Source organism: Dermacentor albipictus, chromosome 2, assembly GCF_038994185.2.
Source record: "Dermacentor albipictus isolate Rhodes 1998 colony chromosome 2, USDA_Dalb.pri_finalv2, whole genome shotgun sequence".
Lineage (NCBI taxonomy): Eukaryota > Metazoa > Arthropoda > Arachnida > Ixodida > Ixodidae > Dermacentor > Dermacentor albipictus.
The window spans coordinates 51,704,151-51,731,475 of record NC_091822.1 but is presented as its reverse complement, the minus strand read 5'-3'; the positions used below and the strand labels follow the sequence as shown (position 1 = coordinate 51,731,475).

General features: G+C 45.2%; 1 protein-coding gene across 1 annotated transcript in view; it reads right to left on the bottom strand.

Moving 5' to 3' along the window:
- The window catches only part of LOC135904279 (pancreatic alpha-amylase-like), a 71,016-nt gene extending 45,823 nt beyond the window's left edge, over window positions 1–25,193 (bottom strand). The window contains exons 1-3 of the mRNA XM_065434911.1: window positions 24,768–25,193; window positions 8,249–8,406; window positions 281–470 (exon numbers count right to left, since the gene is read on the bottom strand). Of these exons, the coding sequence (XP_065290983.1) occupies window positions 281–470; window positions 8,249–8,406; window positions 24,768–25,031 (612 nt within the window). The 5' untranslated portion in view covers window positions 25,032–25,193. The remainder of the gene's footprint in view (window positions 1–280; window positions 471–8,248; window positions 8,407–24,767) is intronic.
- Window positions 25,194–27,325: the final 2,132 nt, after the last annotated feature.

Genomic DNA, 27,325 nt, shown 5'->3' with positions numbered 1-27,325 from the left:
GTTGCTGGGCTAGTCGGTTCATACTGCTGAGGGGACCATAAATATGATCCCTTGGCGCGAACAAGGAAGGACGAAAGGGAAGGCACTCCCCTTGTTCCCTCCCGTCCTTCCTTGTTTGCGCCAAGCGATCATATTTATGGTCTACTCAGAGAAATACTCTTGAAGTTTCTTATATACGGATCTGTAGGATATATGAGCTGCAATCGAGAGCTGCCATTAAACGTCATCGGTGAATTCTGAAAGAAGAAAAAACAATGCAGATTCTATAAATTGTTCTCACCTGCCGCGCGTCTCCGTAGCTTTCGATGCCGCCAGACTTGGTCCCACATTTTTCTTTCCTGTGGAAGTCATCTGGACCGTACGGTACGGCGGGGTAGCTGAATTCATGGTAATTGAAGGTGCTCCCTGCGGTGCCCTTATTTATCTCTAGGGCGCCAGTCATGTGGTTGATCACGACGTCCACGTACACTCTGTTGGTACAAAAGCGCACAATTATGAATATTTCCCCCCCGAATCGAGCAAACGTGCGCAGAAGGCGCATACACAATGCGGAACATTTCTTTATTGTGAGTACGTGCATACGCGTTAGTTCTGATCAGGCTGCTTGGCAGGTGGCTGCAAAAGATAAATATATTTCTGCTTTGATAATTGTCAATAAAGCTAGAGAGCGGGGAGTGGAAGACCTCGATGCTGTTGATATGGACAGGCGCTACGAGCTGCGAATGTAGAAAATTCTGGTGTTCAATTGCACCAGAGACGGGTTCATTTGAAGAGTGTATGCGTAACGCGAATAGATCGCTCCGTAGCACACGTAGGCCGACGCAGGCTGCGTTGGTACTCACACTGCTGGTGCTATGTTTACGCCATTTTGGTATACCACGCATTGAGATGTTCACTGAACGAAAGGAACGCCTGTCGAAATAAGTGACTTCACTCTGTTGCATGCGAACTGCTTTTAGCTTTTTATAGTGCTACGTTCAAATCCGTCTATTTATGGGAGACAGCGAATGATGATCGCGGGATGCTTCGCTTGCTTGCTTGCTTGCTTCCTATATCATGGCGCGTAGTCACTACGGGGGATTCGCCAAGAACACGGCGGTTAAGCGGATGGGTGGAGATCAAAGTTTAGAGAAAAAATATATGTCAGTGTAAAGTTGAAATTGTACCGGGAATTAGTCGAAAAACTAGCTTTAACATGATGCCTTTTCCCAAAGACAAGCGTGCGCTTTATGACAGGATGGCGCATTGGAAGTTAATAAATTTTATTCCATTTCTAATTGCAATTCCTTTTTATTTCTTTTCTGAAACAAAAAAGTGTTAAGTAGGACACAATTTGGCCTAACGTCGGCGGGCTCTTCTATAAACAGTCCACTATTGCCTATCATTTCCCCCGTTGCAGACAATGGCCACCGGGCGAGTAAGTCGGAGTTCCGATGGTGAAAACGTTAGAGACGGGTGACATGAACGACGTTAGTTTTAATAGAGCGGCGGCCAGTGGACGTTAGGTGAGATATCACGCACGTTACATCACTGAGACATGGCAGAGCCACAAAGGGTCAGGTGTAGGGGACCAGCAACTTTTCATACATACCGCGCTTGCGGAGTGACGTCCGGAGCTACACTAAAGCCCCGACCAGATGTGCGCGCTGGTACGCGGCCGCACGCGCCGCACCGCGTCTGAGGACCGGAGGCTGCATCGCATGTCGACGCGCGGCGGCGTGGAGACTCTAGGCACCGGAGCGGCCGCTCGCGTCACCCGCCCGGCGCGCCTCACGTGACCACGGCGAAATAACGTGATTTCCGGAACGATTCTTCGCGCTGCGTGCAGGCAAGCCCGGGCAAGCTCCGTGCGTTGTGATCGGAGTTCCGCGAGGGTTTTGGTATTTTATGATGGCAGTCGCTGAAGTCTTCAGCGGCTGCATTAAGCACGAGATATAGTCCGGCGTAACGCGGGCGCGCGGCCACGCGCGGCGCGGTTAAGCGACGTCGGTGAAAAGCGCGCAGTCTACAGTCCGGCGTCACGGCGTACCCGGCGTGCCTAAAACCCCTCAATCTCCCAAAGTAGCGCCCTTCACTTCCCTCCTCCTCCGCTCGGCGCGGCCTCGACGGTGGCGCCGCCGGCGGTGGGCCTGCCGTAGCAGACGACGGCTAACACGCTACGGGAGGAAATCCGCGGAAAAGTTCGTTCGAGTCCTGCGGAGCAGTTTTTTCAATCTAGATCTTGCTTTGTCAGTCGGTAACTGGCCTTAAGAATGTCGTGTCGGATTTGCGGAAGAAATAGAGAAAATCACCATTATTCAAGGCGTATTTAAGGCGTAAAGCGCGCGCACGTTGAAAGTTCGTGTTGCTGAAACGCGACACAAGCACGCGGTGTGCTCAGACACGCGAGTAATTACCAGAGTTTCAGGTTTTGACAGCGTGAAAGTATGTGCACGTGGTATCGTAGGTTAATTTACGTACCTGCAGGATGCTTTTGTTCGGCCGGCGCGTGAGAGATTCCGACTGTCTGCGGTCAGCAATGCCTGGCAGCAGGGCCGTTTCTGTTCCGCGCCTTTTACAGATGTACGTAGCTCATGCACAGGTTGTGGTGGCCATGAGCAACGTTTTCACACATAGGCGGTATAGATAATTTGAACAACGATCCCTCGTTGGTGTTCCGTAATTCTCCTCGCACGGGCGCAGTATGTTGCAGCAGTCGCGGGCGCTTTTTTCATTGCGGGGTGCTTTGGTAATCGTGACAATAGATTTTTTTTTTGCAAGTACTGATCCAGGACGGCACATTCAACGGCTAACGGAGACATCTGAAGAGCACGCGAAATTACAATAAAGTAGGCGGCGCAGGAAGTGTGCGCATACGAATTGGCTGTCCGCGAACGCGGACAGCCGATCTTACATTCCCTTGGCATGCACAGGCTTCGGCGAGCCCCATCCAGCCCTGGTTCCAGCTTTGGAGTTCCCATTGCTGCTTTAGTGCCCTGGAGGCGCCGTCAATAATACGAAATAATGACACGTTGTTCCAACTAGTAAATAAAATCTGTTGAAGAAATACAATCGCGCCGAGGCGCCAACTTCTAACGCAGCGCTACCGCGCCGACGCGAGAATTATGAAACGCCAACGAGGAATTTACCGGCCCACGTAACACTCTACGATCAAAGTGCATGTTAAACATCTCTTGGCGACCTAAATAAAGTTATCCGGAGCAATCCACTACGACCTCCATCATAGCTTTAGTCGCTTCGGGACGTTAAAAATGTTAATCACCACAAACCGAATTAATACATGCAGGTGTACATTCGAAGCTAAAAGACTGCATCCATAAATCATAGTGAGCCCTGCAAAAGCGTCGAGAATGTGCAAACTTCTGATGGAGCTCAAAACACACCCTAAATAATGTCGCTTTCATGTCGCAGGCCAGCTGCAGATGCGTGCACTTTCACCGCAAAACGAAACTACATGAAACGAAGAGAACACATACCAAAAAAGAAAAGTCAACTTAAACGCGCTGAAAACCATGCAGAGCATGAACACACACACTTTTTCGAAGCGGAAGGCGTGAACTAGGCTCAAAAGAAGAGGTTGGAGGAGCCGTGGCACATCACAAAGCCGCGCGTTTTTTGCCACTTGCTCGAAGTCAGCCCGCCCGATCTTGTGAATCCACACTTTTCTTCGTTTTGTGTTGCGCCCGGCGTATGGTAAAGCAAAAAGCTTTTTTGCCGTCACTGGGTCTGTTGTGGCAACCGTAGGCGCTGCAGCACGGCATCGCAATTAAGCACTCGGCCCTAACACATTGTATAAAACTACCGCGCTCCTTCAAACCGCCTGCCGTACTTTCGTCGCGCAGGCCCAAGAATGGGGGTCGCAGCGCGCTGGAAAGAAAAGATATACAAAAGCGCGGCGCCTGCTATGCGCCGCAAAGAAAAAAATATACAAAAGCACGGGGCCTGTTTTCACGTGACACAGATTGGCCAATGGGGGAGCGGAGGAGACTGGGGCGACTGGAGGAGTGGAGGAGGAAGCGCCTGGGAGAGCGGGGTGGTGGAAAGATCTAAGAATTGCGCTACTTTTGGAAAATTGAGGGGCTTTAGGCATGTCCAGGCGCGCTTGGCGTGCACAACGCCGCCGGCGCGGACATAGAGCGTGTTCTATTTCACGCGGCTGCCGCTAGACGAGAATGGACTGCGCGCTGCAGCGGCAGCGAGCAGAAGGCACAATGGCGGCCTGCGGTGCGCGTACTGACAGTGCGGCTGTGGTTTTTTCAACATCCGTGTGGGATGACAGCGCGAGTGAGGACGCCTTTTTGAAGCGATTTGCAACCTTCCATGTGTATACGATGTGAAACGCATGGACTACCGCGACACAGAGCGGAAGAACAACGCGTGGGAAGCTATACGAAAGCAGTGTTATCTCGCCGCAGGTAAGCTGCATTTCGCAGCTCCAGTACTAGCTGGTGGTAGTCGCCGAGTTGAGGGCGCTTGTCGAATACCTTTCGCAAGTACATACAGGGTCCGCTTCCGTTTTTGACGTAGCCGAAGTACTAGCAATATGAGTGCGAGGTTCTGGCTGTCAGGCACAGCGGCCGCATTTCGATGGGGGCGAAATGCGAAAAACACCCGTGTGCTTAGATTTAGGTACACGTTAAAGAACCCCAGGTGGTCGAAATTCCCGGAGTCCTCCACTACGGTGTTCCTCATAATCAGAAAGTGGTTTTCGCACGCGAAACCCTGTTTTTTTCTGGCTGTCAGGACAAGTTAACGCCATCCCGCAAAAGTTCGTTTTAGGCGCACAAACAGCGCGCGGAACGAGAAGTGCGCGCGCTACCCGAACGGCGAGGGTATATGCAACACGCGCATGCGCCATGTAAACAGCTGTTCGCCGCGGCGGTGAAGTTGCGCTCCCGGACGCACAGATGGCGCCAGCCTCGAGCTGCGCGCGCACGCCGAACTCTGGAGGAAGCAAATTTAGTGCACCCCTGGCGTCGCTAGCGTAGCGTATCCGACTTCGCCTGCCGCGGCCTGGCGCGCCGAGAACGCCGGACTATATATTGGCCTTTAATAACAAAATGTTAATCGCCGAAGTTCGGGACCTGACAAGGCGTGCAGCACGCGTAAGGCACAACGGCACAGAGCACGGGAGTGATGCTCTGTCGATGCTGCTGCAGGTGCAAGCGAGTTCACAATATACCTCAGACTTTGCCCAGGCGGCGCTGCGGAAAAACCCGTCACCAGCGCCCCCATCGCAGCCTTGGCATGAACTGAGTACTGCAGGGAGAGCTGTCCACAAGCGAAGGTGCATAGGCCACAATGGACCTTCTTTTTCGTTTGTGTTGAGGTACAGTTTCCTAAAAATCAAGGACATGGAAAGCTTCTTCCGCCCATCCACGCTACGGAAAGGAAGCGCAGCAGGGCTAAGTACTTGTACAATATAAAATAAAGCCTCAATTGTTACTTCGGCGTGCTGCAACTCGCAAGTACAGAGAGCATCAGGTTTGTCTATAGGCATATCAGCATAAAAATCTAAGCATTTCAAATTGGTTCATATTGAATATATCCTGAACACAAGACTTACGTATCTCCTATATTTTTATGTATTTTATAGTAATGTTTTGTCTCGCAATTGTTTACAGAGTAAATCCTTTCATAGGCTTTTCCAGGGTAGCAAACAGAAAACGTTTTCCAAGGCAGCAAACACCGTGCGATCATAACGAAAGTAAGCTTCCTACAGTGCCTACGCGCTGCATCTTTCTCGCAGGAGCTACAGCATCGCTCAGTACCTTAATTAGAACTTTTCGCAGACCCTTCGAGCAACAAGCGCGCACAAATAAATGTAAATAAACGCGAAATATTTTTCTTCACGCACGTGCGTTACATGCGCAAAACACTCGCAATATGGACCAAAATCTAGTTAAATCGTTGTTTCGCAGTCGCTAGCTGCATAGGCAACTTAGCAAGAGAGTCGGGCTTCCCACTACTCAATTACTGCCTCTTCGCACCGGCAGGTGGCGCTACGCGTCTCGCGAAACTCCAGAGTCTGACGTCCACTTTCAGTATTAAGTCGCAGTTGAGCTGACTGAACCACTAGGTCTCCTGCAATATCTCTTTTTTAAATACAACAAACTAATTTAAGGCTAGAACTTATTGGGGGTGTTTTGTTGCACTCTTTAGCACATTGCTTAACGTGACCGTTAAGCGAAGGCTGGACTGCTTTGAACACAGTTACCTAGCAACACTGCGCCGCAGCGATAAAACACGCGGTGACGCGCGGCAACTCGCGCATCGTTTGTGTGCGTGCCCTATTCCGTAGCCCGGCGCGACGCGACGTCGGTTGAGCGTGGCGCGTGAGGACGTGTTCGGACGCTTACGCCTGGTTGGGGATTAAGTCGCGTTTGGTACGCGATATGCGCTGACGAGGCTCGTCATAACAAGTATTGGAGCGAGCGGTCTCGAAAAGGGAAAATACGGAGGAGAGAAATACGCCGGGCCTTTTCGGTGTGGCAGAGCGTTTCGGTAAAGGAAGGTTTCGTCCTTTTTGGAAACTGGCAGATTAGAATTAAGTGCGACACGTGGTTGGTGGATGCAGAGACGATAAAAAAAGTGCTGTATCCGGTAGACCCAAGCTGTGCAGTATTGTATGCTAAAGTTATGAAAAGCAAAGCAATGTCCCAGTCTTTGTATTTGGAATCGACACACATCGAAACCGTGTTGACCAAAGTCCTACCAACCCATTCAGTGAGATCGCTAGCCTGCGGGTGGTGCGAAGTGGCATGACGATAGTGAAACGCACAAAGAGAAAGCAGTCCCTCGACAGCATTGTCAATAAGTTGCCGGGCACGATCAGTGATGGCGACATGAGGGGATCCATTGCGTAAAATTATAAACAGCAGCAAGAAATATGGAACATCAGCGGTGGTTGCTGCAGGAATTCTGTCAGGTAATCAGCTTAGACTATAGTCCATCGGTTGCTATTGGTGAATTGCGTAATATGGGTGAACTGGGCAACACCAACCATCTAAGCTGTGAAATAGGGGGTGCGACTAGATGGAGAAGTCCCAGGGAGCCACTAGTGGGACTTTTGTAGCGCGCACATAGTTCACAGCTAGTAACGTACGTAGTCGTACATTGACGCATATTAGGAAGTTCGTCTTTTACGAGGAAGCGGGGTTGAAAAAAAAAGGAGCCAAGCTGCTATCGATGGGTTGCCCTGCTTGGTAACTGGCGAGGTCGGGAAACGGAGGGTGAATAGCGGCGAGATATTCTAGGAAATTGTCGGTGTCGCACTCCGTTTTAGGAAAGGGACGCTGAGAAAGACACTCAGCGCCAGCGTGACGGCGACCGTTTTGTGGCATACCTCAGTCGTATTGTCTAAATCGTCAGCACCAACGAGCAAGACGACCGGATGGGAAGAGCGCGGGCAAGTTTTACGATGACTGTCTCAGACTACTAATAACAAGCAATGCGAAGCAAAACGATACTGTTTAGCCATTAAGGGTCACTACACGTTCGGCGATAATCACTATTACCAGCGATTATTCATTAGCAAGAGTACAACCCAATACCGACAGTACTCTAGGCACCAACATTTAGTATAAACCTCGGGTCCAGCACCAATTAAAGAAAACATAGAATCTTGCACCAGACGCATTGAAGGACCTCTTACATTAATCACGCGCTGCAATTTTCAATAGTGTTCAAAGATAACCCGAACCGCAACGTCCTTCGTTATAATATTGAACATACTTGTTTCTCACAAGTGGTCTACGGTGAAGAGTTATACTTCAGATGCATGATGATAATGATGAATGTTATACTTCAGATGCTGGCTAAGATCACTTCTGCAATATACAACACGCCAGTCGTAGTCGTGAGCAAAAATCCAATTAGGGAAATTTTGTCAATAACAGTCCTCGCAAACCCTCGTCTGCACTGCGCGAAGTACGGTCAGTACGGTTTGTCGGAAATCTGCGTATTGTAAATTTATCCCATAGCCGTTGCACAAACGCACAGTATACTCGTCGTCTCCTGCTGTACACCTGGCTCCGGCATTAGCATATGCTTCACGGAGATCATCACCTGAACTCGTTTCCGGCAGCAACAGCTTTCCACGCACCAATTTATTTCAATGCGCTAGTGTTCCGTCTCGTTACACTCTGACTGTTGGGCGCAGATGCTTGGAGACTGAATGTTATAGCGAGCAAAGAAACGTTCAGGCGAAAACAAGTCGCAAGGACGGTATGCTTAGCTGTGCACCCACCTGACGCCGGCCTCGTTGCACCGGCGAACCATGTCACGAAACTGCGTCTCGTTGCCGCTCCGGTTGCCAATTTTGTAACTCACCGGCTGGTACCGCTCGTACCATGGCCGTTTCTCCGTTGCTCCGAAGACGATGCCATGTTCATTCACTGGCGATGTCTGCACCACGGAAACAGATGGATTACGATCGTCGCGAACATTGGCTATAAAACGAACCACAAGAACACTGAATACTGTGACAGGTGAAGTGATCATTATTGCGTTCTGATAACGACTGAAAAGCACAGGATTCCAGAGTCATGGTCCAATGCGGGCTGCAGCAGAGACCCATAGCTTAACGGCGGTTTAGTCAGTGATTAAGTGTAACATTTTTTGCCAAACACAGGGACTAGTGCGGGTGCTATATCGGAGGTCTCGGCATGAGGTGTCACCACCTGCGGTTCCTTAGCGGGCATCAAGTGATTGGCAGACGAGCACTTTCACCTGTCGCTTAGTGGAGCAACGAAGCCGCGACCTCCTCCTGAGCAGTGAACACCGATTCCCACTGAGATAGCGACATGGCTTATGAAAGATATTCTATTATAATCGAGGCCTTCTCCAGTAAGTAAAACCAAGGCATTCGAGATCCTCTAGTACTACTGAACACCGAACAAATCCACGGCAATGCGCAAATAAAGTGCAAAATAGTATACCCTAAAGCCTCTCTCACACTGTAAAAAATTTCCGTCATTTTACGGAGGATTTCTGTCATTATACGGAGAACTGCAGATAAAAATACGGAAAGTATCTCATATTTCAAAAATACGGCAAAATCTGCCGTTAATATACGGAAAGTGCTCTCCGTATTAAGCTTTACGGACATTTTCACTGTAATCATATAACGGCTATGCACTGCTTTGGACGAAGCAGAGAGAATACCGTATTTTTGTTCTGCGAATATCCGTATATTCTGAGACAATTTAGGCTGTCTGAATGAACGCTCGTACTCATAAAGTTTCAGCTAATAATATTTTATTTAACACGCAAACTGCACGCATTATGAAGATGCGTACAAACTGTGAGAGCTAGCCTTCTACCAAAAGCTGCAATAACAGATCGTATAAATATATATACGCATCTTCTGTTCCAATCGCAGTTTGCCGCGCATATGGGCCTTGTAACGCTGATCACATGCGCAAATATATGCATGTTCTCGCAATGTTCTCAAATTAAACGCTTTGTAGTTAACAACACAGCATATATGTTTAAGTGAATGAAGAGCCGTGGACATACGTGCATACGTAAACAAGCTTGCGGCACTCAGGTGCTGATGCACTGGGAATGACATTGGTGCTCTGTACGCCGAAAATTGCGCGCACTCTAAATCAGTAGCGAAACGCAGGGAGTGGTATAATGACCGAAACTGCGTTTACATTTGGCGATAAATGGTCTCGAAGGGGACTGGCGGCCTTTAGATCCAAGTACAACGATCGGCTGAAACTTTCGAATGCGGTAAGCAATTAACCCAAGTGTCAAAGGGCATTGCTGAACTGCAATGTAGTTGGTTGAACTCATTCCCATGATATTTACAACACATCTCGTCTCTGACAATACGTGTCCGTTCATTGAGACAAATCGATTACGCATAATCTTCACTGTTCATGTGTTAATTCTTGCGATAAGATGTAATCGCAAACGCAAACAAGACCCGTAAGCGCGCTCGTTCTTGTTCGGTAGAACAAAGAACGCGAACATGCACCGACATGTGTGTAAACTACTGGAAGGTGACTGAAGATGAAGGACCTATTACCGTGCTAGTACTGTGTGTACTGTGAAAAAGAAGAAAAAAATAATACGGAAAGAAAGAATGCCCAGTGTCGAGATGTAACAATTCAAGCTTTACTTCTTTTTGACCTAGAATGCAACACCATTAGTTCCATGTGCTTTATGCATGGTAATGTTATGACACAACTCATTATTTACCCGTTCATTACATGCACCAACCAGCCCAAATTATCACTGTACTAGAGCTTAAGGGCGCATCGCAGCGCACTGCTTTGCACTTCATTGTAGCAAAGAGGTTTGCTATCGCCAGTAGCGAATGCTTTGGTTGACCGCCCTGCTTTTCTGCTTTTTGCATTCTTCTCTTTTAGAATTCAATTATTTGTCAAGCAATTATTTTGCAGTTCCAGTAACTAAAGCACAAATGCGAAAACAAAACCGATTCTGTTCTGTTCTCCGCGCTCACAGAGTGCGGCACCAGGGGGCAGCGCGCGCTGCGCGTCCGTTAGGAGTGAATGAATGAATGAATGAATGAATGAATGAATGAATGAATTTATTTCTCCTGTTTACAACAGAAAGGAAGCAGACGCTAAAGGCCATGTGGCCTGACGAAGGCTTCTGCTCCCGCAACAATTCGGCACGCAGGCCGTACGCAGCAACATGTATCATACATACATACTGAAATCAACTGGAATAGTCACGAGACAATATTGTTTTCGTGAAGCAAAACATGTATACAAGAAATATGAGAAACGAACAGGATGCTCAAAGTACGATGCATTTTGTATCAGACCAACCACAACAAAAGAACAAAAGAAACAAAAGACTGACAATTTATAATGTGGTTCTAATCAGACGAACTCAATATTGTTCAGGATGAGAAAATGTTTGAATGATTTATTCAAATATTCTATAATTTCATCTTCAAAATCACGTAGGCGATTTAGTAGTGAAGGTGCCTGGTAACTGACTAGTTGTTTTCGGTATTTGGTTCTTATTTTTGGTGTTCTTGGTGTTTAGGAGTGACAGACGGAGCTGCACATGTGTAGTCTGCCGGAATTTTTTTAGTCGTGTTGTAAAAGTTGTTAATTTGCCGTAAATATCTCTTGATTTGTACTCAACAGTGGAGCAAGACCCCAAGGAAGAGAGATTGACGCATCGGGAGCGAAGAACAGAAACGATGGATGGTTACGCTGCTTGGGTCTCGGCACGTTCGAATTGGCAAAGTTCCGAATCTGTCGCTGCGTTGTGTACGCTTGTGCGCTCGTCATTTGCTGTCATCGCGCGGAGATATTTGCGCTGGATGACTTTCACTTCGTGTACAAAACTCTGCACGCTGCGGCATGAAAGAAGTTGTCCTGTGTTTGGGTGCACGTATGCGCTTGGACACGGATAGCCTGCTTGCTCTCAACTGGTGTTCAACAGTCTACGCGCGCTCGTAACTTGCTCATGAGGTAATCCCATCTTAATCTTATTTAGTTTGCATAATGTAGGTGTTAAAATGATGTGTGGTAGGCCGGTGTCGCGAACAGAAATATTGTTTCAGAAGACTACTATGCAACGTCTTAGGTCAAAAATGACGCATGAATGGGGAAAGGGATCACCGTATCTTTTCAGATCGATTCCAGCCGTAGCGCGATCGGCTCGATCGCAATTTCCGTGAGGTACTTCTAACCTTTTGTTCACTCGCGTTAAAAGCGTAGAATAAAACTGCGTTAAGTTGCGCACTTGTATTGACGCTTGTATTGGCTTGAGAACATACTGTATCCGATGCAACAACTTCTGTTAAAATACGGAAATAAACGTTCGAGGCAATAGCAGTCGCTCACTACCTGTGATCGTTACTTTCTTGCTTGGGTGCACGTTTTGATTGTGACCAGAAAAAATGGCTGTGGCTTAGGTAAGGTTAAGCCCAGGATGCGAAGCATACTAGCCTTTATTTTAGTTGTTGAACCACTGTTTAGCCTGGTGAACTGCTGTTGCTTGGCTATATTTGGTTCGGCTAGACGAAGAAACAACTCATGCATTACTTCTTCGCCTTCAAGAGTGGAACGCGACAGCGTTCCCGTCGACCCGCCAAGGGGTGTAAGACAATGGGCTACAGGGCAGCGACTACGCGCCCCGCATTGGACGCGGTGAGCGTCGAGCAAAGCAGCGTTCGGCGCGGCAACGAAATGTGCGCCTGAGCAAGAGACGCACGCCTTAGAAACAGCGCGTTTCTAAGGCAACACCGCATTCACTAGAGGCGCTTTTGTACCGCTTTGAAGCGTTGTACTCGTGGCTCAGTGGTAGCGTCTCCGTCCCACACTCCGGAGACCCTGGTTCGATTCCCACCCAGCCCGTCTTGCAAGAGTTGAGCCAAAGCCACTTCTCCTCTGTCGTGACGTCAAGGTGTCACGTGATTTCATGGTCACCGCCGCGCCTGAGGAGCTGGGTTGAGCCCTCGTAATATGCTTCGCATAAAAAAAGTTCTTTGCTCTGGCTGCTCTGCTGTGTTTCCTTGGTGCAACTTTTTGCAGTGCAGCAAGACGTGTTCCTTCGAATGATGTCTGGGCAGTCAAGGCATTCATGTCAGTAAGCGAGCAGTAAACAGCGTATCAGTGCGAAAAAATTTGGACATACAAGAGAAGCGAATGGTATCATCATTGACTCTTTTATTTTACGAATAATTAAGTTGTATTACTAAAGCGGAGAGTGGATAGGCATGAAAGTCAGATTGTATTGATGCTCAGCAAAAACAAGGTAACTTATCATTACTAATCAATCCTTTTCTTTTACTGAAAGGTAAGTTGCTGTTGTGCTGGAGCTGAGAAGAGGTCTGCTGCCTGCAATGGGTCCATCTCTCTCAAGTTATCGCAGTATTGTAGCTCTCAAGGTGAGTGGATTTTTTGTTTTCTCTTAGCTATTTGCCACCTGAATCATGACCATCTACTTAGCTGTGTAGGTGATCACTGTTAGCGACATTGGAGTGCTGGTGGACCAGCCTCCTTTATGATTGCAACGCATATAACAGAGTGCAGCTGTGGCAGTATGCGAAGGTATTAATCTATAAGCCAAATTAGGTTCTTTGAGATAATATGTTAATATATTAATGACATTGGATTGTGGTCTTGCAGGCAAAAATGCTAAACGAGAAGAAATTTTAATTTGCACTTGGTAAGATCTGCAAGCAATTCAGGCTGTTATACATGAAATGGGACGTTTGTAGATGTCTTCTACAATGTTGCAGTCCTGAATAGCTTCAGAGTTGAGTGATACCGCTATAATTTCTCTGTAAAGCATGCAGCACAGTTTAGCGTTGTGGGAGGCTGGGATCAACAGGCGTCTAGTTACTGTGAAGTTCAAATGAGGTGTTACTGTTAGGGTGACTATATACAATTTATGCTTTAATTCTAATCTTGTGTCAGGCAGACATAGTTTACCCACTTGGTTAAACAATAGAGATGTAATATCAATGTATATAAGTATTACCCATTCATTTATGCCATTTGGACAATGGCAGAAATGCATGGGTAATACTTGTGTACATAGACATTACATCACTATTGTTTAACCAAGTGGTGCCCCTGTATGCTAAATTTTACAGGGCTATTATTAAGTAATGTCAGCTTTTGTTGTAACATTAAGGCACCTTTTATATTATTACAGATTACCACCATTGTGCACCATCATAGTGTGATATTTACACTAAATGTATTTCACTTTGCTATAAAACCCTGCACAGCGGTGCATAATGAATTTTTTTTATAGTTTCTCGCCTCAGAATGCACTTCACGCTATATTCCTGTTTGCAACAAGACTATAATGCAGGTTTCTCTCATTATATATTGTGGCACTTCAAACTGCGGCGAGCTAAACCACTGCGCAGCAATACTGGAATCCCCACTGCGTGTGGAGCTGTCTTCAAACACACACAAGGAATACATAATTGTTTTTTTAGCGCAAAACAACGGACACAAGAAAGACGACAGAACAAGGCGCTACTCTCAATTGACAACACTTTATTGCATCCCTCCTTTGTAGACAGCAGAATCTAGAAGAACATGCGGTGTGAACACCATGTGCAGGAACCACCAACATCTGATCACAAAAGCGCACTCATGCGACAGAATCTACAAAAACCATATTGAGCACTGTACAAGGTTAAAGAAAGCACACTAATACACTGTGACCCCATTGACTGTATGAAGAAAGCTTCCGATAACTCTCTGGCGGTGGTATCACGGCTCTTTTTCAAAATCACCACTGTCCACCATCCACTGTCAACGCTTCCAAGCATCAACTTTGACTGTGCTTTTTCTAAAGCTATTGCATGTCACGCAAGCATTGTACCTGCAAGATTCCAGGCAACCGACATCCCCGCGACACCTCCGTGGACATTGCCAAGACCACTAGTGAGGCTTCAGATACCCGGAATTATGAAGAAATCTCACGTTTCCTCCATTGGCTTGAAGCAGCTCACCCTGTCCCATATATTTACTTTATATAGTGGGACTGTACAAGTATATACCGATGGTTCGGTCACACCATCTGCCACACCGGCCGCATTTGTCGTCCCACAACTTGGAATTACTCAACGATTTCGATTAGACCACAAATCGACATCTACGGCTGCGGAACTTGCGGGAATACGGGAGGCTGTCCGTTTTATGAGAACGCAGACACCCCATAAATGGACAATATTGTGCGATGCCAAATCAGCGCTACAGGCGCTAAAATACATTTTAAACAAAGGACCATACTATCTGCTCGTGCTGGAAATCGTCGAACTTTATCACAGTGCCGAGTTAAGTGGCCACGTGATCACCTTTCAATGGGTGCGTAGCCATTGTGGTGTTTTTGGTAATGAACTCGCTGACAGCGAGGCAAGATCGGCCTCCTCTTCCTCTGATGAAGTACGGATTGCCTACTCGCGACCTGACACCAACTCAATGATCAAGGCACTCATGCAGGACTTTACAAAGGCTTACAGAGCCCACTCTGATAACATTCACAGACGTCTACACATGATTGACCCAGAGGGTAAATTCTGTTTGCCCCCGAAGCTTACACGGAGCAAAACATCATTGCTACACAGGATTCGGCTCGGCGTTGCTTTCACACGCCGCTACGCACACCTCATCGGCCAATTGAACAGCCCTGATTGTGTACACTGCCAGATGCCCGAAACACTGCAACACGTACTGTGCGACTGCCCAGCATATATGCTGGAGCGAAGGACGTTAGACAGTTTCCTAGCCAGCGTTGGCAGACAACTACTGTCGGAGGAAGCTATCCTCGGCCCATGGCCTGACACTGCAAGTTCAATGCGTGCAACAAAAGTATTGTTAAAGTTCCTGCAGGACACAAAGCTCGATGAGCGGCTCTAGCGAGGCAACTGTCTCATGTACATAAGCACTCACCACTTCTCTTATCATCATCATCCATCCGAATACTTTCACTCCCCTTCCCTCTACCCCAGTACAGAGTAGCAGACTAGAGCGCACTAGCTCAGGTCGAACTCTCTGTCTTTCCTATCAATAAATTCTATTCATTCATTCATTCAAAATCGTAGTATCACGAAACATTGCGAACATAAGCGATCTATACCAACAGGCACAGGTTCCCATTTGGCTCAACATTGTAAAATATGGAAGTGCAAAGCCATGTTTCGTGATACTATGATATTGAGAAAGTTCTGTGATACCAGCGCCCGAGAGTTATCGGAAGGTTTCTTCATACAGTCATTGGGGTCACAGTGCATTAGTGCGCCTTCTTTAACCTTGTGCCGTGCTCAATATGGTTTTTTGGATCCCGTCGCATCAGTGCGCTCTTGTGATCGGTTGTTGGTGGTCTCTGCACATGGTGCTCACTGCGCATGTTCTTCAAGATTCTACTATTTATAAAGGAGCGACGGAATAAAGTGATGTCAGTTGAGAGTAGCGCCTTGTGCTGGTCGTCTTTCTTGTGTCCATTGTTTTGCGCTTAACAAAGTATTTATGGATTCACACCAACTAGCCCACCAGCACATTGTGTTGCGGGCACTTCTAAAGTACTGTCTGACCAATAACCTTGGTGGCATAGAAGTGCCGTCCACTTCTATGCGTTGCTTTCTGCTTCATTGTGGCATCACATCACATTATAATCATAATGTGTATGTACTTTTTCCAAGAGACCCATATTCCTATCCTTGTGTTATATTTGCTGTCGCATTATTTATGTGCAAATGACCAGTGCTCCAAGCTCAACTTTATCGCAAAGTAAATTACCGGTACCTAAACAGTTCTGTATATCAGAAAACCAAAGCCGAACTGCCGAACAGTACCAAGCGACAGCCTTAGTGCAGTGTCAAGTAGTCAGATTTTATTGGTCATGCAGAGGTGCACAGGATAGCTCATTATTACTTGCTGAACAATTAAGCTGTGTGAAAACTGAGTATTTATGTAGCTTCAACCACATGCTATTGGCCATTGCTCCTGCCCACATCAAATGCGGAAGATTATCACGGCATTTCTTATTGTAACTCTTTTTCCTTATTACAGTGGGATTACTGCATGCGTAAGTAGGAAAAGGATCACATAGGCAATCAAAAGCCAACAATGTGTAAACTTGGAACACTGATTGTACAGTTTGATAACCCAGAATAAGTAGAAATACACCCCAAATTATTGACAATTAACTTTTACTTGACACAGGGCTAGAGCATACAGTAAGCATACTGCATGCTCATACGGTGTCACATCAATTTAAAGTTTAGTGTAGCTTTACAGTGTACACTTCTATTGTTTCATTCTGTCAGAGGAATGGTAAGGTTTCGCGTGTCTAGCAACTAGACTGTCTATATACAGTAGTAAAAATGTACGAACTGTATTTTTAATGATTTGATAGAATGTGTAGAACAATAAAGCCATACAATCAACGCACAGTGATGTGACTTTCTCTGCACATGTTGCAGGTTCAAAAAAGTATGGTGGAAGCTGTTGCCAAGGTTTCGACCAGAAAAGACAGCCAGTATAAAAGGGTCCACGCCACTGATCTCTACTACAGGGGATGAAGAGCGCATCGAGCGCCCTCGACTGAAGCCAACCTTGTCGCGGAAGTTGGTGCTTCACAACTTTGCGGCAGCACTTTGTTGCATGGGTGTGTGGCATTTCTTCCCCTAACATGCCTGCCTGATGTGCCATAAACTACTCAAGCAGTGTTTCGAGGTGTGCAGAATTTTACCATTGTAGTGTCTACAGTGTCGCTATCATAAGTGGCGTGCAATGGAAACACTGGTAAATCAGAAAAAACTTGATGTAAGAGAACACTATCGTATACGGGTTCAGATTGTCATAAAAGCGCTTACCAGACATGTAGAGACCTCCTAAAATGTGAAAAACCACAATGAAAAGTTTTTCGGCAGCAATATTATCTGATCGCATGCACTAGTTAGTTCACCATATGCCCTGCTTCCAGGACAAGCGACTGCATGACACCGCATTTCCACTGGCTTCACCTGCATCCGGTGCGGTGTGCTGCATCCGGTGCGGTGTTCTGCATCCAGCGAAACATGTTAGAAATCAGTGGTTCACAGTGTTTTCTGTCCCCTTTCTCGACGCCTATAAACTGTTTCCAAAGCAGAAAAACGGAGGGAAAGGGCTCTGAACACATTGCATGTTAAAGTGGCTGGTACTGGGTAAGGCAAGTACTGTGGCATAGTAGATTTGCTCCAGGCGACCTGGGCGCCCAACAAGGCTGCTGTTTACTTGCAAATGGCCAACGTATTGTGAGCATGTTGAAGTTCTTTTTTTATTCTCATCGCTTATTTCGCTAGTGGAGACAGCTTTCACAACTGGAGAAGAAGCCTTGGAAGCATGAAACACTTCACAAAACCAGCTTCAATATATCGTGTCTGCATCACAATTTCATGGCTGCATGAGTGAACCCTCTCGTTAACATGTAAGAGAGTTCATGATTTTTGCCATGCATTATCCACTTTATTTACACGTCAACCCTATCTTGAGATTTAAGCTGATGTTGCGTTTAGAGAAATTATGGCCGAGAGCCAGCTTTTGAGAATACAGATTGAGCTCGACAGATTAAACGCCAGAACAAGTCGTTGAGGATTTCAGATGAAGAATCTTCAAAGGCCAGTTCATTTAGTGGTGGTAATATTCTGCTCAAAGTTGTTGATTGTTACGTTCATATGGTGCCCAAGCGTTGCGGTAACAACTTCATTTGGAGTACATAGCAAGGGTGTATTCGATGTAAGCTGCTGGCTTTTTTCTGTGTTTTCAAAAACTGGTTTCTTGTTCAGTTTAAATTTTCAAATTTCGCATTGTTTGTTAGGTGTTGTGTTCTGTTTCCTTTTCCTGCAGCTTCTTAGTTAAACATCTGAATAGTGAACACAACTTGACCTTTTGCTTGATTGTCTAGATTACACGCCCTCGATGCAAAACAATTTCACTTCAAAACTGCTTGTACCGTACTGAAAGAATAACTTGAAGCAGTCATAGCCACCAATAACACGCAAGAGATGATTATGAAAATTGTAATATTGTTTTTTGATCTACAGGGTGTCTTAACTATCGTTCACCAAGATTTAGAAATATGTAAATGTGATGTAACTAGACAAAATGAAGGTAATGTTGTTTGCCATCGCTTGGACATACTCTGATTATCTTCTTGCATTCTGCCTATGTACATAATTGTTAATTAGTTAATAAATATCTCAAATAATTAAATAAAATGTGTCAATGAAAAGTTGTAGAGCAATATGAAAGCCTCCTGATACACTTTTTTGTTACTGTTACTCATTGTGTGCTACATAAAAGTGTTTTTACAAGGAATAAGCCTGCGAATGCACACAAAGTGTCTTGAGTGGCCAGCCATGTGTCAGTTTTGTGGTGCAAAGCCACGAATACAACTTAAATGGGTTCTTTTAAGAAAACGACTTAGCTCAGAAAATTATCTTTCTTTATGCACCCTATGGAGACAAGGTTTCTTAAACATGGCCATGGCCCTCAAGGAAGATGCCGAGGCCACAGGCACTTCCTCCAGTGACCCTGAAAAGGTCCCCTGGGGCACAAGTCTGGTTTGGCACTCCCACCTTTCTCCTGCATCTTTTCTGTCTACTTAGCTATACAGGTGGGTCAATGATGGCAAACGGAAAAAAGAATCAACAGCTTCAAATGCAGAACGTGATGAAGCTCAATGCATTTTTGGTGTGAAGTTTTTCCTTTATCATTTATCAAAAAACGGGTAATAAGTATATGATATGGTCTCCATACGGACACCTCTTTCCCACAGAGAATTAGCAGTAAAAGAAGTAGCTTATGAAGGCTTGAATATTAGCTAGGATGATGTGGCATAGATAGGATAATGATTATGATTATATAATTTATGATTATGATTTATGATAATTATTATGATTATGATTATAAGGATAATGATCATGAATGTTTCTGGTGAAGGTAGTGGTAGTAGAGTGAATAATCAAAGTTTATATATAGATTAAAAGACATTTTGTTCTAATGCCAGAATTTTAAATCATCCCAAATAATTCTTGCGTTTGATAGTCTATGCACATTGAGTGACAATGCTTCTTGATGCTTGCTTTTTGCTGACGTCATTCTTATGCTGCATAATTCACCTCTTTAAAATCCCTATGTCTCCCGTTCAAGCAACCTTACATTCATCATAAGAAACCTCGTAGATGAGTTCCAGAAACTTGCTGATGAGATTAGGGGGGGCGTGTACCCCAGGCTTAGATATGCATTCAAGAGCCTCATATGTTGTAAATGTTAGAAATACTCCTGCTAATTAGGTTCTTGTGTCATACAAGGTTATTTGCGAATACGAATCAGCCTAAATTTAAAAAAAAACAGTCAATGTAAAACATGTCAAGCGATATCGCTGCCGATACACCCACATTCCAATTGAACTAAATACAAATAAATATAGCACCAAATGCAGAATCATTGGCATGATGCCATTCTTTCAGTGGAATAAAATTTGTCCTGCGTTGTAAATCTGGAATCCTTTATAATCCAGACTACTAAATACCTCATGAGGGTTGTGACGTAAAATATGCATGTATTTATTCCTCGTTTTTTACTTCAAGACCAGATAATGCTTAAACAGCAGTGAAAGAACAGATCACAGTACCTAATACTTTATATTGCTCCAGAAATCCGTTTCTCTGCCGATCGCAGCATTCGACACTAACAAGAAGGCACATAACACTTGGGGTGGTGCTATTCCCTTTGATTGTTTGGGAACGAAACCCATAATGTACATGTTATGGCCCTACGTGTCATTACCTTTGAACAACAAAAAGGTAGGGGGTTTGCGTTTTGCAAAACTGCATGGAGGTTTTTACTGTGTGCAATTAAAATTAGGAACCTTCCAAGCTCATAATAAATGCATTCTCCAAAGCTTTAGGTTATACATGTGCACTACTTTAACAGAACACACTCTTTTCCCTCGTCACTGCCCACACTCTTAGGCAGAGTTACACCCTTTGAAGTGCCCCTTCTGCCACACAACGATAATCGTCATCTGCCTTGATGCGTTTCCTTTAACGCTGCGAGCCCTGTACTTTCCAGTAACAAACGGCATGTGCGTTATCAGTATGATAGCATTCCCGACAGCAAAGTAGCGGGCGTGGCGTTTTCGAGAAAGGAAACGCATCAAGGCAGATAACCAATTATTGTTGTGCGGCAGAAGGGGCACTCCAAGGGGTGTACCTTTGCCTATGAGTGCAGGTGGTGATTCAGATTCTTCAAAGGTGTTTCATTGTATGGGATGGCACATCGCGCTTCACTTATTTGCAGAACATTGCATTCCAATTGTGTCATATGAGATAAATCCATTAGAGCTTTAACTTGCCCCAAATTTATTACAGCTGTGTACTGGTAAACTGGACGCAGCTTGCAGTGCTTGTGGAAAAACAATTGTAACTGCCATATTATATGTAACTGCTAGTCACAGGCATCGGCAGCAGCAATGGTTAGGGTACACTTGTTTGTTCTATTCTGGGGTATGCATCCTCCACCAGAAAGTAGTTTTTTCGTCTCCCTCTTCTACCATATTGGAATGTGAAACGGGGTGTAATTTGTAGGGTATACTCTTGCATAAACTTCATGAGCATTTATTCTTGCCTGTGCGACAGATCATTGTTGCTACCACTGTAAAAGCAGGGTGCCTGTTTACAGCACCCGTAGGGAACAATCTGTGAATGTTTGACGAACAGTAAGGATAATGAATAATCAAATAATTTTTAGTAACTTTTAACAAATTTAGCACTCTTTGCTTTCCACTGTGGTGTTTTTCAAACTCTATTGTTGGCACAAGGTGTGACTGCAGGATGTCATTTTGTGTGGAAGAGTGCACGTGTGCGCATAACACCTCATCGTCAACATTCTGCTGCACAGAATGTCATTAGCTTTCGTATGCATTGGTCACTATCTCACAAACCGGTTGCTCCTTCGTTAGTTGGAATGTAGCATTTATTTAAAGCACATTTGATGTTCTAACAAAAAGCATTGTGCTCTCTTATCCCCTAATTCTCCTCACTTGATGCCTAGTGTTGTTCTACTTATGTTAATGTTGGTCTACTTACATGTTTTTCTAACGCAGAAGTTACTCCTTTGTCGTGTTCTGTGATTATATTTTTTCCCGCTTTCCTTAGGATGGATATTCACGAATACTATTTGTTTCTCCTAACAGCAGCAAGTTTATCCTTACAAGCGTTTGGAGTCAAGAACAACTTTCACCTGGAAGAAGTTCAAGATGAGTGATTGAAGAAAACAAAGTTGCTTCTGTGATCTAACAACTTGAGGACTGAAATGTTGCACCTTTTTCTATATATGCTATGCAGTGCATTCATATCACAAAGTGTAAAGTATTTTATCTCTGCAGACACGTCAGTGTGTTGACAAGACAATTTTCTCAATGGTGACCTGCTGCTATGGCTATGAGCTGCGTTCATGACATTTGCATTAAAGGAGATGTACTATCGTGGACAAAAGTACCCTGGAAGTGCGAGCTTTGACCAAATTGCATTTCTGTTCAAGACCACTGAAAACAGTGGGTCACGTACACACATTCCGAACGCAGATGGTAGCACGGCTGATCCCAGCAAATAGTGCAACATAAAATTCGGTCGACTCTCGCACGTCCTGGACAATTTTGTCCCCGATGGCACATTCTTCGAATAATGGATATGCTCTGTAAGATGAAATACGAGAAGCACCGTACTTTAACGGTTATAGCACAGATTCAGAATACAGAGTCTTCCGTTTTCTAGATACAGAAGCACTCGTATCTTGTATTACGGTCTCTTTTACAGTTGTCCGTTCTACGGAAATGGCCATTCTTAATTTACGGAAGAGTGTTCGGTCACAAATTACCAGCAAATTTTCTGTAAAGTAAGGCAAATTTTTTTTACAGTGCACCTAAGTATTGCCAAGTGAAATTCTGAATTTTCACGCAAGCGTCCCAATCGCGGGATTCGAGGCGGCCAACGTACGGGCACGCGTATCTAATAGCAGTTGCAAAACTAGGACTGATTCCGAGCTCGTAGTTGTGAAACCCACGAAAAAAAAAGAAAACAAATTATCGGCGTCGAATGTATCACTTAAAAAAAACCTTAAGCGCTCCAACAAAATTGAGCACAGTACGCATGTGCTCTGTCCCTCATTTTAAGAGCGAAAATATCACAAATGACCCTTTACATTAAAGATAATAGCGGGACGTGCCTTAAAAATTATTAGGTGTGCGAAAATTGTATTTAAGAAAGGCTGGTTATAAAAACCTTACACTTGTAGCTCGCCGATCGGGCAACGATCGGGTAGCATTCAATCAGCAGCAACACGCTGCCGCCTGCTAAAGCCCACTGACGTAACAACTTATCATTGTCCCGTGGCTACGCCCTGCTTGTCGCGGGGCGTAGCCACGTAGCCAACATTGTCAAGCACGAGAGCGCTGGATTTATACGAAATACTGCCCGAACATGACGGCAGGCCTTCTATAGTTTTTTCATTAATTAAAAGGCTTCATCTGCCAAAAAAACGAGGCACGCCGCGGCGAGCGCCCCGGATTCATTTAGACCGTCCGGCTTTCTTGAACGTGCACCTAATGCACGGTACAAGGGCGCGTTTGGATTTCGCCCACATCGAAATTCGGCCGCCGCCATGGCCACGGTTTTATCCCGCGACCTTGTGCACCCGCCGTCGTTACTTAGTGGTTATGTTGATTGGCGGCTAACCAGGAGGTCGCGACATCAGATCCCGCCCACGACGGCGACGTTTCAATGGGGGCGAAATGCGAAAGCACCCGCATAGTTAGATTTAGGTGGACGTTAAAGTAGGTCAAGATGTCGCGAGTCCTCGACGACGTGCCTCATAATCAGATCGTGAGTTTGGCGGGTAAAATTCAATTTTTTCATTAACTTTAAACCCACTGAGGCAACACGGCGAGTACCAACCTCTCGCAAGCGGTTTTAAGGGGAAGCTTAGCTCAGGGGCGCCTATCTAAATACCTGAAATAGGACAAAATGTGTCCCTAGACCACCACTGTACCGATCTTTACGAGGTTCGTTAGACTTCGAAGATGAAGTTTAGATATCGTAGTTCTAGGAAGCAGATTTTCATTCAGGCCATAGATTCCTTTAGTTTTTGAAATTGTTGAAAACTGCAATGTAAAAAAAAACGAAACTATCAGCGTAGACCTCAAGTTGACGAATGAAAAGCATATTATAATTCAGCACACCGAATTTATATTTTATGTAGAGCTGACAAAATGAGCATAATATTCACACCTATGGAGTACATTGCTAATTTGTGAATGGATTGTTGCAAAACCTTTTTAGGGATCGCAACAAATGCATATAAGGTGCAAATAATAAAATTCCATTTGTCCGCCTGAGATGTTGTAACGAATGCATTTTACAGAACTGTGATATTTGTTTTTGTTATGGCATTCCGGATTTGTAAACTTCGTGCATCTATTTTTTGAAGCTGACCAAATATCGGCAGTTTTTTTAAAGGTAACCTCCTGTATATCCGCATTTCGTCTCCGACAATCACTAGGATTTGGCTACTTCTCTCAAATGCAACAAATTTGATAAATTTCGTTCAGGGGTTATCTTACAAGAGCATTATTGAGTTTTACGTGTATCTGAGTTAGGCCAGAGTTGAAGCTTCCTCTTGAAATTTCTGGATAAGGACGGAAACCTCTACCGTGGTTCTCGCAGTTGTGCCAGCTCGTGTTTTGTTCAACATCCAAATTTGGTCACCATTGAACGTATCTTTCTTGTTTCCTTTGTCCATTCAATGTTTCTTTCATGATTCCTTTGTTGTGGCTGTTGTTTTGTGTGTTCCTTTCGTTCTTATTATTTTCGCACGCTGCCGACCTTTGTATATGCCGACAAGAATTTCGAGACAGTTTTATTGTGAGGCGAGTAAATTATTATAAATAATAACCTCAGCCCACACCATATAAAGATAGCGCTTCAAGACGGCAGTAGAAGAAACACACTCAAGCATGCATTCACCCACATACACAAACAAATGCATTGGCCGTGGGCCGTACTTAATGATGAGCCAGTGGCCGAAACATCTATCTGTATATATATATATATATATATATATATATATATATATATATATATATATATATATATATATATATATATCAAAGAAATATTGCACGCTCTATGGTATTCCACCAAGAGGGCGCGATACGATCAGCTGGTCCTAGGGCGTCGCTTAACAGAGAGAAGTTGCGCAACTCGCCTGAACACCGCCATAGCCACGCGGGCCAAGGAAGGTTTCGCACTCTTCGGCAATGTCGTCGAATCTCCACTCGAACAGGTGCACGATCACGCTTCGACCGGGAACCGTGTTCGGCTCCTTGTTGATTCCATGGGCGCTGCGGCAGCAGTTCAACAACGTAGCGGTCAGCAACAGCAACCACAACGTCCACATTATTCCTGTGGGGCGTCTCCGTGCAACTGGCCTACTACACGCAGAAAAACAAGGACGTGGGGAACAACTCATCTCGCGACGGCCCTCTTTCTCACGGTAGGCACGTACGAAGCGTTTTCTCTCTTCAGCAATTGCTGCGCGCCGTGGTTTCGCCGTAAGTGTTGGTTTCCTGTGTTTGCGAAGGCCGGGATCAAATATTCCGCATGCGATTCCGATCTACCCCGAGGACTTCCTTCTTGGAAGCGCTGCTGAAGTGTGCCGTTTCGACGCATCGTATCGCTCGTTATACGTGCCTGGCTTATCTCGAAGGGGGTACTCGAGTTATTATCGCCGATTGATTGCCCATGCTTGTCCCGTGATTCAATGGGATGCACTATAGCTTTCGCGAAACGGTTAAGCAATAACCCAGCATTTCGCTCCGAAGGATAAACGAGTTTACTATGTACGATTGCTGCCCGAAGAAGGCACACGTGCACGTGACACTAACAAGAAAACAACAAGCGAACGAACGCGGACCTTGTGCACTAACAACTGGTTATTCCTTTTGTTACGGTCACTACACCTTAATACAATTAAGTAGAAGCAAAATATAATGGAAACAATGATGCCGTTGAAAAATATGAGCTTGTACAGTAATAAAAAATGTTAATTAAATTGCGATGTTTTAGATGCGAAATCCACGATATGAGTATGAAGCACGCCACAATAGAAGACTCCGGAATAATTTTGATTACCCGGGGTTCTTTAACGTGCACCCAATCCACAGAACACGGTTTTTTTTCGTTTTTATTTACACTTTGCTCCCGTCAAAGTAAGCTCTCCGCGGCCGGGATTTCGTAGCGCACCCTGTGGCTTAGCAGCGCAATACCAAAGTCAATACGCCACCACGGACGGTGAGAATAGGTGAAATAGGCGGACGGTGAAAGAATAGGTGTGAAACAAGACGTGAAAGCACATACGACATACAAAACACGTTTCTCAAAGTCATGCCGCAAGTCATCATCCTGCGTGAAGCTTTCGTGCAGAAATTTCACAGTGCACTGATCTAAAACTGCTGAGTGTGCACTGATAAGCATGTGACCAACCTGCCTACACCTGAAAATAATTTCGATAATTTCCTGCTTACTGTCGCTCGTAGCTGCATAGGCTCATTTCTTTCTCCTACGAAGCACTGTGCGACACTAGCATCTTTCACGTTGGGCAGGTAAATTGCCCGATATTGCTATCTATAGGCTAGGTAATGCATTGTTCTGCTGTCGAAGTTTTTGTTTAAGAGTTTCTCTGTTTGACATGGGTGTGCTTTACCACAGTTGAGTGGAATTTCACACACCACTTCGCGCACAATCAGTATGCGTATTGACAATTGACTTGCCTTGAGTCGCATGATCTTTTTGTGTACACTTCGCAGTTTTAAAAGGGCTGAACGTCTTACTTTGATTGCGATACCTGTTCCTGTGCACGATGTTACGATTTGTTTTTCAAACTTCGAGTGACCGGATAAATAAGGCAGAAAGCATTTTGTCAATGCGATTTTATACTGCATACACCCCCCCCCCTGCATTCTAAATATAGAAGCATATCTAGGAACTGCAACCTGACAATTTCCTAATGAATTACAAGCCGTTGTGTGAGTTTGGAACAAATCCACGGCGGTTGTCGCGCCGGTTCCCAAAAAATGACCATTTGAGAATGATATGAAAATGTAAATATGCGAAGCATTTTCTAGCACCCATACTTCTTAAGCCGTCTTCAATTTTTCCATTTTGCTTTCCTATAACAACATTCGACAAATCAGGCACTATAATATCGTCAGTGCAGATGTCAGTATTGTACAAATAATAGATTCTTGAAGAAAACCAACAAATATTCCAGGTAGTCTCACTCACTCCGAAACTGGATGCGCCCATTGCTGTCAATGTTGTCTTCAGCAAATCAGATAACTTCCGGGCGAGGAATCTTTATTTTTTATATTCCGGCAGAACAGACTTAAGCAATATAGCGACACAGACTATTTTCAACGCTGAAGCGCGTTATGTGCAAGGCGTGCGTGCAGCATTGCTCTTCTCTCCAGCTTCACCTCTGGACACGCTGTGCCACCGAAAATTTCTAGTGGCACCTCCACGAAGTGCACGCGTAGCGGCTGCATTTAGAGACGATTGCTTGAATATATCTGACGGGAGTTCGATTCGACGCTGCACCGGATAAACTTTAGCTGTTAATTTTTTTTTCTCCTTTAGGAAGGTACACACCCAGTGGCCCAAGTTGGCGTCAGAGAGGTTCAGGGTTCATTGAAGACCGACACATACCCAGTGTCACGTACCGACTGACCCCTTTTAGCCCGACAGTAGGTTTCGAAACGTGGTCCC